Here is a 12875-nt window from a genome sequence, read left to right as displayed (position 1 = left end):
TTAGGACTGCTGTGATATTTTTATATCTGAATGAAAATGCTGCTGCTGAATTTTTTAGTTGTTTAGTAATAAAAATGAATGAAGTGTAGATGAGTTCAGTAATATAAATGCAGCTGGATTTGGAAGGTAAATGCTGACAGAACCTCTCTTTCTGTGTGAATAGATTTCTTTTTTAATGCTTCCCCCATCCCAGCAAGCTTGTGCTATAAACAAGTCTCGCTCTCTCACTGATCACAGCTGGTTAATTCAGGAGAGGATGTCCTCGTGTTCTACAACGACAGAGCCTCTTTCCAGACCCTGATTCAGATGATGAGGTCCGAGCGGGACCGGATGGACGAGAACAGCCCCCTCATGTACCACATCCATCTGGTGGAGCTCTTGGCCGTGTGCACGGAGGGCAAGAACGTCTACACGGAGATCAAATGCAACTCCCTGCTCCCGCTGGATGACATTGTCCGCGTGGTGACCCACGAGGACTGCATCCCCGAGGTGAGCGACTGTGTCCCCAGGGTGGGTGGGCTCTGACTCTCCACATGGTGTGGGGCGGGGGGGTGCGGCTGGATGGGAGCTGACCCAGGTGGGACCTCACAGCTTTGACACCCACGGCTCACTTAGCTGTGAGACTTCCAGTGGCCAAAACAGCATCCTCTTGAGCCTTGATTTTGTGTGAGAGGGATGACAGGGGAAGTAAGTCTTTCTTTTTGTCTCCTTGAGAAAGAACAGGAAACTGCTGCAGTCATTTCACCTGTTGAAACAGGAGCGTTGAGCTGAACGGACCTCTCAGAAATGAGATGAACGGTGGCTAGGGAGACAGTTCACACCAGTGTAAAACTTAATAGGTTTATTCTTTAAAACAAAAACTTGCGATGCAAAAATCATGAATGACAGCTTTAAAATATTCAGGAACAGCAGGTAACCAGTAAGAAATGGAAAGTAATCTACAATTTTACCACCCATAATAAATACCTGTTAGGTTTTTAGTAAATCCTTTCAGCTTTTGTTTTCCCTATTCATATACATTAACTAGTAACAAAAAAAAATGGATCATGCAATATATATTTTTGTTCATGTTTTAAAATATATAGTATTAGTTTATATTATTAGTATATATACATATGCATTTATATATGTGTGTGTGTGTAGAGAGAGAGAGAGAGAGAGAGCGTGCGCATATTTTCAGCTTCCTTGGTAGCTCAGGTGGTAAAGAACCAGCCTGCAATGCAGGAGACCGCGGTTCGATTCCTGGGTTGGGAAGATCCCCTGGAGAAGGGAGAGGCTCCCCACTCCAGTGTTCTTGGGCTTCCCTGGTAGCTCAGATGGTAAAAAATCCACCTGCAATGCAGGAGACCTGGGTCCAATCTCTGGGTTTGGAAAGATCCCCTGGAGAATGGCATGGCAACCCACCTCAGTATTCTTGCCTGGAGAATCCCATGGACAGAGGAGCCTGATGGCTACAGTTGATGGGGTTGCAACAAATCAGACACGACTGAGCGACTGAGCACAGCACAGCGTAGATTATGTAGTATATATTAAATATATACTGTTTTTAGACTACTTTTTGGGAAAGTTCTTGCATTTTGGCAGGGTGAACACTTAGAAGTGCTGTGTCATGCAAGGTGCATTTCTTTTGACTTGACAGTGTGAAGTGCCTTCCAGCAGTTTGACCTCAGCGGCCCCACACCACAGAGCTCTTATCACTCCAAATCCTCCAAATCCTGCCAGCTCTTATTGTTGTTATGCCCTTTATTATTTATTATTTTTCAGTCTGGAGGCTGTATAGTGATACCTCATAGTGGTTTTAATTTCTGTCTTCTTGATTACTAAATGAGATTCAGCCCCTTTCCATATATTGTTTTTGATATTTACTATTCCTTTAAGTAAATATCAGATCACATTTTTTGCCCCTTTTTTCCATCTTACACGCAGAGATCTGTAAGAATTCCTTGTGGAGATATGCATTGCAAACAGCTTCTCTCCAATTGTGTCATTTAACTCTTGTAACAGAGCCATTTCATGAGTAGAAATTCTTAACTTTAATGTAGTCAAACCTGACCCTCTTCTGTGGTCCCAGTGTTCTGTTGCATTCTTCACCTGGAAGTCAGGAACATCTTCTCTTCCAAAGCTTTGTTTTCAGATGTCGTCTTGGTGAATTTTGACCATCAGAAAGCCATAGAGATTCAGTGGCCGAGAGAAAATGGAATGGCCATCTTGGTCTGTCCTTGTCATTGTTAATTTGAGGGAACTAGTCAGTCCCACATGTCCTATGAATAAGTTGATTTTTACAGAAAAATCTGTTTCTCTTTTTCAGGTTAAAATTGCCTACATTAACTTCCTGAATCACTGCTATGTGGATACGGAAGTGGAAATGAAGGAGATTTATACCAGCAATCACATGTGGAAATTGTTTGAGAATTTCCTCGTCGACATCTGCAGGGTAAGACTTTCTGGAACCACGGAGACAGGGGAAGGGGTCTGTGTGGGTCTGCGTCTCCCTGTGCAGACGTAGGGATGACAGTCACGTCATTGCAACTTGCTAGTTGGTGGCACAAGGAGATACCTGGCTCTTTTACCACGTCTTATTTCTTTTGATCTTTTACTCCTAGCTTGAGAATAGATTTTATTCATCAAGCTTCAGGGAGGGTAGGTTATTTCGGTTTTCATTTCATCCTTTATGGATTGATTTGGGAATGATAATCTGGGACATATTAAAATCAGATATATAAAGTTTTGTCTTTTTTGACAATGAGTCTCTCCTCGAAGGACACCTTCCTGAGTGTGAGCATTTATCTCCTAAGATCTGGTGTCAAGGATCCTTCAAATCACATCACTTTCCCACCTATTGCTTTCCTGACCCAGCCTTCGGGATGGCTTCAGTAGTCTTGATTTGGTTTTGCAGTGACCTTAATACATGTTTGAAAGCCATGGGACTATACCCTCACAAGACACATCATGGATTTAATAGGAGTTGTGTGGTGGTCAGGTTGGGGGAAAGTAACTCAGTCCTTCACAGAACAATTGTGAAATGAATCCCAATTTCAGAAACATTGTGATGCTAAAAAGGAAAAAAAAAAAGTGCATTGTAGAATCATAGAATGTGGCATTTTCTCCTGACTACAATTACCAGTATAAAACAAGGAACCTACAAGAACTTAATTTCCTTCTAAGGACTGTGTTTAATAATACCCTAGTGTTGGCATCACAAATATACATAGTTGTTCAGCAGCCCAGTCATGTCTGACTGACTGCGACTCCATGGACTGCAGCACGCCAGGCCTCCCTGTCCCTCAGCATCTCCCGAAGTTTGCCCAAGTTCATATCCATTGCATCAGTGATGCCATCCAGGCATCTCATCCTCTGACACCCTCTTCTCCTTCTGCCCTTGATCTTTCCCAGCATTAGGGACTTTTCCAGTGAGTTGGCAAATCGCATCAAGTAACCAAAATACTGGAGCTTCAGCTTCAGCATCAGTCCTTCCAATGAGTATTCAGGGTTGATATACATATATATATATAATTTAAATATGTATATATTTTCATCTCAAGCTCTTCCTCGTCTTTTAATCCCATAAATCTAGGGGTTTGGCTTGAAATGGAAATCCTGCTTTGATTCTTTAAATCAGGACTCAACAAAGTTTTCTGTGAAGCCCCAGATAGTAAACATGTTTGGCTTTGTGGGCCGTGTGGTCTCTGTCACAGCTACTCAGCTCTGCTCTGGTAGCGTGAGAGTGACCACAGTAGTATGTAAACAGATGGGCATGGCTGGGTTCCAGTAAAACTTCATTTATAAAAACAGCCACCAGCCCTTAACTTGGCTTATCCCTGCCATAAGTTGTTAAAAAATGCTTTAAAATTCATTGCTGACTTCACTTTTGAATGTGTCTACCCACTGCTCATCACTGGACTTAGAACATGACAGTTAATAAAATTTGATGGTTTTACCCTTCATAATTTTCAAAATTATATATCTGATTTTATATCTCCAATTAGAGGGCTAATGAGTTTGGTAATAAAATGGGTGTTAAATATTTGGGGAGAATTCCCCGGTAGTCCAGTGGTTAGAGTTCTCGCTGTCACTGCCAGGGGCCCAGGCTCAGTCCTTGGTTGGGGAAGTGAAATCCCACAAGCTGCGTGTTGTAGTCAAAAAAAAAAAAAAATTGAATTTCTTGAACCTGTTCTTCTAAATGTGTAATTGTATTCTAAGCAGCAAAATTATCTAAAGTCCAGGTGAAACCTGAAGTCTCCCTTCACCCCCAAACTTACACAGACGGTTATTCTGAGTCACAGCCCACTCTTTTCAGCAGTCCTGTGGCTCAGTAGAGTTTTCACTGAATTGAAAGGAGTGTTGTAGGTTTGGAGAATATCATGCCCAGTGGACTCAGTGGTAATACTTGATTAAGTATCTTGATGATATGCATTAGTTACGTATGACCTAGAGAAGAATGACTTAAACAGTTTACTTTTAGGGTACCTAGAGGCAATGGTAGGTATTAAGCCTATAATGCCTTTGGGGGCTTTAGACTGGCCACAAGTTGGTAGGAATTAGGAAGTGATGGCCTTGTAGGTCCCATGCCAACTTTAATGTTTTATAATTCTTCACCATGATATCCAAGCTCATCTGTTTCTCTTTTACCATGATTCTTTTTTTTTTTTTTATCATTGTTCTCTTTTATTTATTCATTTGTTTTTATTTTTTGGTTGCACCACACATGGCATGCTGAATCTTACAGGGATCAAACCCATGCCTCCTGCATTGGAACCATGGAGTCTTAACCCCTGGGCCACCAGGGAAGTCCCTAATTGTTCTCTCTTAGGAGGAGGAATACTGACTTGCAGGCTTTTGCATTTCCTTTGTTAAGGGTAATTAGCAGAAATAGTCATCGATTTCTTAATTTTACAAGGAACTTGCGGGGTTTGGTATAAGGTCTAAAGCGTTGACTTGTCCTCCAGGCCTGTAATAACACGAGCGACAGGAAACACGCAGACTCGATTCTGGAGAAGTACGTCACCGAAATCGTCATGAGCATCGTCACCACGTTCTTCAGTTCTCCCTTCTCAGACCAGAGTACAACTCTGCAGGTAAGAAGTACGAACAGAGATGCAGGTAACTCCCAGGAGATCCTCGGCAGACGGACTTGGTGCTGATTCTGGAGTGAGCGGCTGCGGATGAGCCAGCCCTCCGTGAAGCATTAATAACAGATGCTTCTCTCTTCGTGGAGGATGGTTTTTACAGGAATTGCGTGGATAATGAAGTAGCTGAGAATGTTTTTCTGTATCAGATGGTTCTATGGCTATTGATTTTTTTTCCTGAAAATGCCTTCTTTTTCCCCCTCTTTAATCTTGTTGATTCCTTACCTCCAACCTTAGAAAGACAAGCAGCTTTCAAATGAGTGGTAGCATGTTAACACTTTTTAAGAAAATTATGTATTTTTTTTCTTTTGGCCACACTGGGTCTGTGTTGTTACACGTGGGCTTTCTTCAGTTGCTGTGCTCGGGCTTTTCCTGGTGAGGGGGCTTCAGTAGGTGCGTGCGTGGGCTCATGGGTACGGCTCCTGGGCTCTAGGGCACAGGTTCAGTAGTTGGGGTGCACAGGCTTAGTGACTCTTTGGCACGAGGGATCTTTGCAGACCTGGGATGGAACCCATATCCCCTGCATCGGCACCCAGGTTCTTCACCACTGGACCAGTAGGAAAGTCCAACACTTAATAAAACATGTCTGGGAGTCTCCATTATAAGCCCACATGTGTGCCTACAGTTCATCAGAAGGGGTTACATGGCCAGCAGGAATGAAACGTCCTTGAGCCTTGATACTGTGGCTACCACATCCCACCAGCCCCAGCATGTGCTGATCACTGGTGCCCCCTGGAGTTGTGCAGCAGCCCTGCAGGCTGATGGTCAGTGTACTTAGGAGTTTCAAACATGTGAATCCCTGGACCTGGGAGATGTTTTCATTATTCTTGGAAAAGTCGCTCTTCTTTCTGTAACTGAGGTCTGGGTCATTGGCCGTGGGAGTCTTACTGCGGGTCCGTGTACACAGCCTGCAGGATGAAAACAGGACTTGGTCTCCAGTGGCCAGAAGAGCAGCAGTAACCATCCTTGTCATGCATATAGATGGAGGGTGTCCTGGGGTTGATGCGTGGCCCAGGCTGGTTGAATTGTAGACAGATAACCTTAATTAAGGTAAATTCTCCAAGAGGAGAGTGATTCATGGTCAGTATGATATCACTGGAACATTTATTAGAAACCGCTATTCTGTTACTCATGCAGAGGAGTTCACATTAACTTAGTACTCGTGGTATTATCCCCATTTTTCAGGTGAACAAATTGAGGCTCAGGGGATTAAATTACCATCCTTAACCATGGTCACCACTGCTAATTGCAGAACCACGATTTCAACCCAGATCTGTCTGACTCTAAAACTTGAATTCTGGAATTTTTAGTGAGATGTGTTTTGTTAGGAATTGTTGGTAACCTGCTATTTAATTTAGCTTCTTTGCTAGCCTTCGGTTATCTCTAAAGTGTCATTAAGTAAGAATGCCACCTTTAGAATACCTGTGGATGGTTTTTGTGTCATTGGGGAATAAGAACTTGCTAGATCCCAAGCACGTGAGTTGTTAGAGGCCAAAATGTGCGCCTTACCAAGAGCCATTCTACTCAGAGCCAACTGCTTTGGTTAATCAGGATGACCTTGCTTCTCTTATAATTAAAAGTGACCATTGCTGTGAGGCAATTCCCATTTTCCTAGAGACTGTGAAACAGTGTTGCAAAAGCAAATGTCAAGCTCAGCCAGTCAAAGTAATTGGAAACCATTGAAACTCCAGTACTTTGGCCACCTCATGCAAAGAGTTGACTCATTGGAAAAGACCCGGATGCTGGGAGGGATTGGGGGCAGGAGGAGAAGGGGACAACAGAGGATGAGATGGCTGGATGGCATCACCGACTCGATGCACATGAGTTTGGGTGAACTTCGGGAGTTGGTGATGGACAGGGAGGCCTGGCGTGCTGCGATTCATGGGGCCGCGAAGAGTCGGACACGACTGAGCGACTGAACTGAACTGAGACAGGAATTTGTGTTTAGTGTGTTTGGTCTTGGTCCCTCTTCTCTCCTTCCATTGCCTTTGCTCTGAAACCACGTTTAACCCAATTATTAGGCAGTGGGGGCCAGAGAAATCAACTTCAACCTTTCACGTCCGGAGCGAGGCCCCGGTTATCCAAGTATAATTAAAATACATAGTCCAAGCTGGATTTCTAGAATAATTATTTTGAAGCAATACTGTTTCCGAAGCTGTCCTCACCTGTCTTATTTGCTGAAAAGCCTGCGTCTTGTTTCCTCAGCTAGATTTGTACCTTCGTCCTTCCTTCCTCCCATGTTTTGTATCTTCCCTTCCTTTCTTTAGCCTGTGTTTCTGGGGGAGGAAAATGGTGGACTTGGAGTTTTGCTGCATTTAAGGCACCAGTGAAATGTCCAAGGGGCGGCTGGAAATGTGGGTTCTGGGAGGAACGACAGAACTTTGAAGCCTTTTGGAGCTTCCCGGGTGGCACTGCGGTAGAGAATCTACCTGCCAATGCAGTAGACGTGAGTTCCATCTCTGCTCGGGGAAGATTCCACATGCCGCGGAGCGACTAAGCCTCGCACCACAACTGCTGAGCCTGGGAGCTGCAGCTGTGAAGCCCGTACACCCTGGAGCCTGCACTCCGCAACAAGAGAAGCCACCACAATGAGAAACCTGTGCAACACGCCTAGAGAGCAACCCCACCTGCTGCAGCTAGAGAAAGCAGGCAGTGACAGGAAACCAGCACAGCCATAAATAAGTAAAGTTATTTAAAAAAAAAAAAATCTTTGGAGGCTTTTAAAGCAGGACAGAGTTGGGTTCCAGTCCTTCCCAGTTCTGTGAACTTGGGGAGATCTCAGAGCTTCAGAACCCTTTTCTTACATGTTAAATAGGGTTATAGTATGACTGGGATGATGACCCAGTGTGACCTGCGGATGACTGGGAGAATTAATGTTTATGAATAGCTAGCACAATGCCTGGTACACAGGAGTTGCTTAACAACTGGCAGCTGGTACTGTGTCCTGCTAGACTGCAAGCTACAAGGGAGTGGGGTGAGGGGGGCAGAGACGTGTCTCAGATGCTGTTCTATCCTGAGCACCATGCCTGGCCCCTGGGAGGTGCTCATTTGATGAGTGAGCAAATGAATTGTGTAGACTCAGGAGAAGGGAACTCTGAAGTCCAAGTATAAATGCTTGCTAGTGCACGTCTTGGCAGGAAGAAGAAGAGGTAGACTAGAAAGGACCTGGGCAGAGCACAGATAATTAAGGACAAATTATACAACAGGCCAGAGGGAGATTAAGGGGTTATCTTGCCCTCAGGGTGGAATTCATGAGCAAAACAGAGCCTTGAGAACTAAACAGGGGAGAATCTCTGGCAGAAAGTGCTGGGCAGCCATGTTCATCAGCCCAAGAGGTTGCGTGAGCTGGTGCCCCCAGATTGGCCATTAGAATAGGAAATTAGGAATCAGTTGCTCTGGCTGATTGACTCATCTTTTGTTTATTCAAGTGCCAGATGGGAACAGAGCAGATGCTCAATAAATGTTGGCTCAATTGAATTCATTTAGTTGAAGGATTCTTCTCCTTTAAGTTAGGCCGTTGAGTCCCCGTCTCACACTCCATCAGAGGGGACCAAGAACTACAGGTCCGAGGCGGCCTCATCAGCTGGCACATCCTCCCAGCTCCCTCAGCCCAAGCACGGTCCAGCCTTGGGACCCAAGCCTGCTCAGGCTCGAGGGATGTGACACCAGCCCGGCTCACTGAGGTTTGATGGGTTCAGAGTAGGACTTATTTTCATTGATTTTTATTGTTTCTGTTGTAGTACAGTTGGTACGCTGTGTTGCGTGTGTTTGAGTTCTGCAGCAACTTGATTCACTTACACTCTTAGCTCTTCTTTTTCGGATTCTTCTCCCACGTAGGTTATTACAGAGTGCTGAGTAGAGTTCCCTGTGCTTCCAGCAGGTCCACCTTGACCATCAATTTTATGAATATCATTGTGTTTATGTTAATCCCAGCCTCCTAATTTCTCCTTACCCCTTGCCCAGCTTCCCCCTCATTAACTCTAAGTTTCCTGTCTGTGAGTCTCGTTTTGATTTGAACATTGGTTCACTGTGATCAGTTTTGAAATGTGATGTATAAGTGATACCTGATGTCTGTCTTGCTCTGTCTGACTTACTGGACCTGGTGTGATCATCTCACAGTCCATTCTTGTTGCTGCAAATGGCGTGATTTTCTCCTGTTTCCTGCTGAGTCTTAATCCATTGGGTACGTGTAGCATATCCTCATCCATTCATCTGTGGGTGGTCATTTCCGTGTGCCCATGCCTTGGCTATTGTAAATAGTGCCACAGACATTGTTGGGGTGCTTGTGTCTTTTGGAAGGATGGTTTTCTCTGAAGACATGCCCACCCAGGAGTGAAATCTTGGAATCTCATGGGAGCCCTATTTTTTTTTTTTTGAAGGGATTTCTATACTGTTCCCCATAGTGATTGTTCCCATTATATATTTCCACCAGCAGCGTAGTACATTCCCTTTTCTTCAGGCCCTCTCTAGCAAGTAGACTTTTTAATGACTGTTGCTTGGGAATAACCTCCTCATCGTTTTGATTTGCATTTGACTGCAAGGAAATCCAACCAATCCATTCTGAAGGAGATCAGCCCTGGGATTTCTTTGGAAGGAATGATGCTAAAGCTGAAACTCCAGTACTTTGGCCACCTCATGCGAAGAGTTGACTCATTGGAAAAGACTCTGATGCTGGGAGGGATTGGGGTCAGGAGGAGAAGGGGACGACAGAGGATGAGATGGCTGGATGGCATCACTGACTCAATGGACGTGAGTCTGAGTGAACTCCAGGAATTGGTGATAGACAGGGAGGCCTGGCGTGCTGCAATTCATGGGGTTGCAAAGAGTTGGACACGAATGAGCGACTGAACTGAACGGAACTGAATCATTAGGGTGGTGTCATCTGCATATCTTAGGTTATTGATATTTCTCCCGGTAATCTTGATTCCAGCTTGTGCTTCTTCCAGCCCAGCGTTTCTCATGATGTACTCTGTATAGAAGTTAAATAAGCAGGGTGACAATATACAGCCTTGATGTACTCCTTTTGCTATTTGGAACCAGTCTGTTGTTCCATGTCCAGTTCGAACTGTTGCTTCCTGACCTGCATATAGGTTTCTCAAGAGGCAGGTCAGGTGGTCTGGTATTCCCATCTCTTTCAGAATTTTCCACAGTTTATTGTGATCCACACAGTCAAAGGCTTTGACATAGTCAATAAAGCAGAAATAGATGTTTTTCTGGAACTATCTTGCTTTTCCAATGATCCAGCAGATGTTGGCAATTTGATCTCTGGTTCCTCTGCCTTTTCTAAAACCAGCTTGAACGTCTGGAAGTTCACAGTTCACGTATTGCTGAAGCCTGGCTTGGAGAATTTTGAGCATTACTTTACTAGCGCGTGAGATGAGTGCAATTAGAAAGTGAAGAGGAACTAAAAAGCCTCTTGATGAAAGTGAAAGAAGAGAGTGAAAAAGTTGGCTTAAAGCTCAACATTCAGAAAACTAAGATCATGGCATCCGGTCCCATCACTTCATGGGAAATAAATGAGGAACCAGTGGAAACAGTGTCAGATTTTATTTTGGGGGGCTTCAAAATCACTGCAGATGGTGACTGAAGCCATGAAATTAAAAGACCCTTACTCCTTGGAAGGACAGTTATGACCAACCTAGATAGCATATTGAAAAGCAGAGACATTACTTTCCCAGCAAAGGTCCATCTAGTCAAGGCTATGGTTTTTCCAGTGGTCATGTATGGATGTGAGAGTTGGACTATGAAGAAAGCTGAGCGCCGAAGAATTGATGCTTTTGAACTGTGGTGTTGGAGAAGACTCTTGAGAGTCCCTTGGACTGCAAGGAGATCAGCCCTGGGATTTCTTTGGAAGGAATGATGCTAAAGCTGAAACTCCAGTACTTTGGCCACCTCATGCAAAGAGTTGACTCATTGGAAAAGACTCTGATGCTGGGAGAGATTGGGGGCAGGAGGAGAAGGGGACGACAGAGGATGAGATGGCTGGATGGCATCACCAACTCGATGGACGTGAGTTTGAATGAACTCCGGGAGATTGTGATGGACAGGGAGGCCTGGTGTGCTGCGATTCATGGGGTCGCAAAGAGTTGGACACGACTGAGTGACTGAACTGAACTGAAGTGAATCATTAGGGATGCTGAGCGTGTTTTCATGGGAGTTTTCTTTTTAAGAATTTGAGGATAATTTAGCGCTTGAAATTGGCTTCTGAGAGTCGGCCCTGTTTTGAATTCATCTTCAATTACTTCCCATAGAGCATTTCTTGAGGGCAGGGTTCCTAAGTGCCCAAATTGAAGGGTTTTCAAGTTGTAGTTGTGGGAAGGCGGCAGCACTTCATTCCCCACTGATGTAACTTGGGAAACCAGAGCCTTAGAGAAAGTCATGTTTCTGGGTTGTAAATTAGAGTGGAAATTGCCCGGACACACACCTAAAGGCTTAATATCTCATTATCTTTCCCCACTTACCCTTGCCCACCACCCCCAAAGAAACCCCAAGCCCTGCAGAAGTGCCGTGCTGAGGCTGCTGTAGGTAGATGGCAGGTAGGCGGGGCGGCCCAAAGGAAGAAGGCTGGAAGTGGGAGCCCCACCACCAGGATCCTGGGGACCAGGTGAGTTTGCAGAGGTCTTCCTGCCCAGCAGGTCCACCATCCTTTGCAGGCACTGGGTTTGACTTAGGTCTAAGAGGGCCAGCCTGGATCTGGGGATGGCGGGTCCATCCTGGGGAGCCCAGGCACTTCAGGTCCAAGGGAGTCTCTTGGCTGGTACATCCTCCCCACCTCCCTCAGCCCCAGCACAGTCCGGCCTCGTGACCCTAGCCTGCTCAGGCTGCAGAGATGTTCCACCATTTCTTTCTTTCCAGGGATGTGATAGGCGTTTCTTTCTTTTTATTTGACTGAAGTTTTATTTGACTTTGGTTTGACTATATCCTTTGCTGTATCGTTTTTATGGGCTTCCCAGGTGGCACTAGTGGTGAAGAGCCCACCTGCAGACACTGGAGACATGAGACATGTGGTTCAGTCCCTGGGTTGGGAAGGTCCCCTCGAGGGTAGTTTATATACATTGCTGTGTTGGTGTTTGTTGAATGTGATTCACTTGTATGTATCCACATATCTGCTTTTTAGACTCTTCACTTATTTATGTTAGAGCGCTAAGTGGAGTGGAGTTCTCTGTGATATATAGTAGGTCCTTGTTGATGTCTATTTTATTAAAATATGTTTCTATTACTGTGCATATGGCATGGCATATTAACATGCCAACCTTCTGATTTATCCCTCACCCCCTACCTTTATCTCTGGCAGCTATCAGATTTTTTAAAAGTCTTTGAATCTGTTTGTTTTGTCAAGTGGTTCATATGAGTCAATTCTTAGATTCCATCTCTAAGTGGTATTTTATGATATTTGTCTTTCTGTCTCTTGTTAGTATTATCATCTCTAGGTTCATCCACATTGCTGCAGATGGCATTATTTCATTGTGTGTTTTTTTAATGCCTGAGTCATATTCCATTGTCCGTATGGACCACACCTCCTGTGTCTATTCACCTGTAACTGAATATTTTGGTTGGTTCCTTGTCCTGACTATTGTAAATAGGATTGTAGTGAAAGTTGGGGTGCTTGTGTCTTTTTGAGTTAAGGTTGTCTTTGGATACATGCCTAGTAGCGGGATTGCTGGATCATTTGGTAGCTCTGTTTTTTTAGGATTCCCCATGTTGTTCCTTGTAGTAGCTATACCAATTTCTGTTCTGTCGAACAGCATA

At 44.5% G+C, this 12875-nt stretch overlaps 1 protein-coding gene across 8 annotated transcripts in view; it reads left to right on the top strand.

Moving 5' to 3' along the window:
* The window catches only part of ITPR1 (inositol 1,4,5-trisphosphate receptor type 1), a 355416-nt gene that overhangs the window by 201529 nt on the left and 141012 nt on the right, over positions 1–12875 (top strand). For all 8 annotated transcript variants that reach the window (XM_086366623.1, XM_086366621.1, XM_086366622.1 and 5 more), the window contains 3 exons: positions 238–489; positions 2309–2434; positions 4947–5075. In XM_086366623.1, the coding sequence (XP_086222749.1) occupies positions 238–489; positions 2309–2434; positions 4947–5075 (507 nt within the window). The remainder of the gene's footprint in view (positions 1–237; positions 490–2308; positions 2435–4946; positions 5076–12875) is intronic.

The sequence above is a fragment of the Bos grunniens genome, chromosome 22 (genome assembly GCF_055505025.1).
Source record: "Bos grunniens cultivar Pamir isolate PY7600 chromosome 22, Bosgru_T2T1.0, whole genome shotgun sequence".
Taxonomy (NCBI): Eukaryota; Metazoa; Chordata; class Mammalia; order Artiodactyla; family Bovidae; genus Bos; species Bos grunniens.
This window is presented reverse-complemented; position numbering and strand designations above follow the sequence as displayed.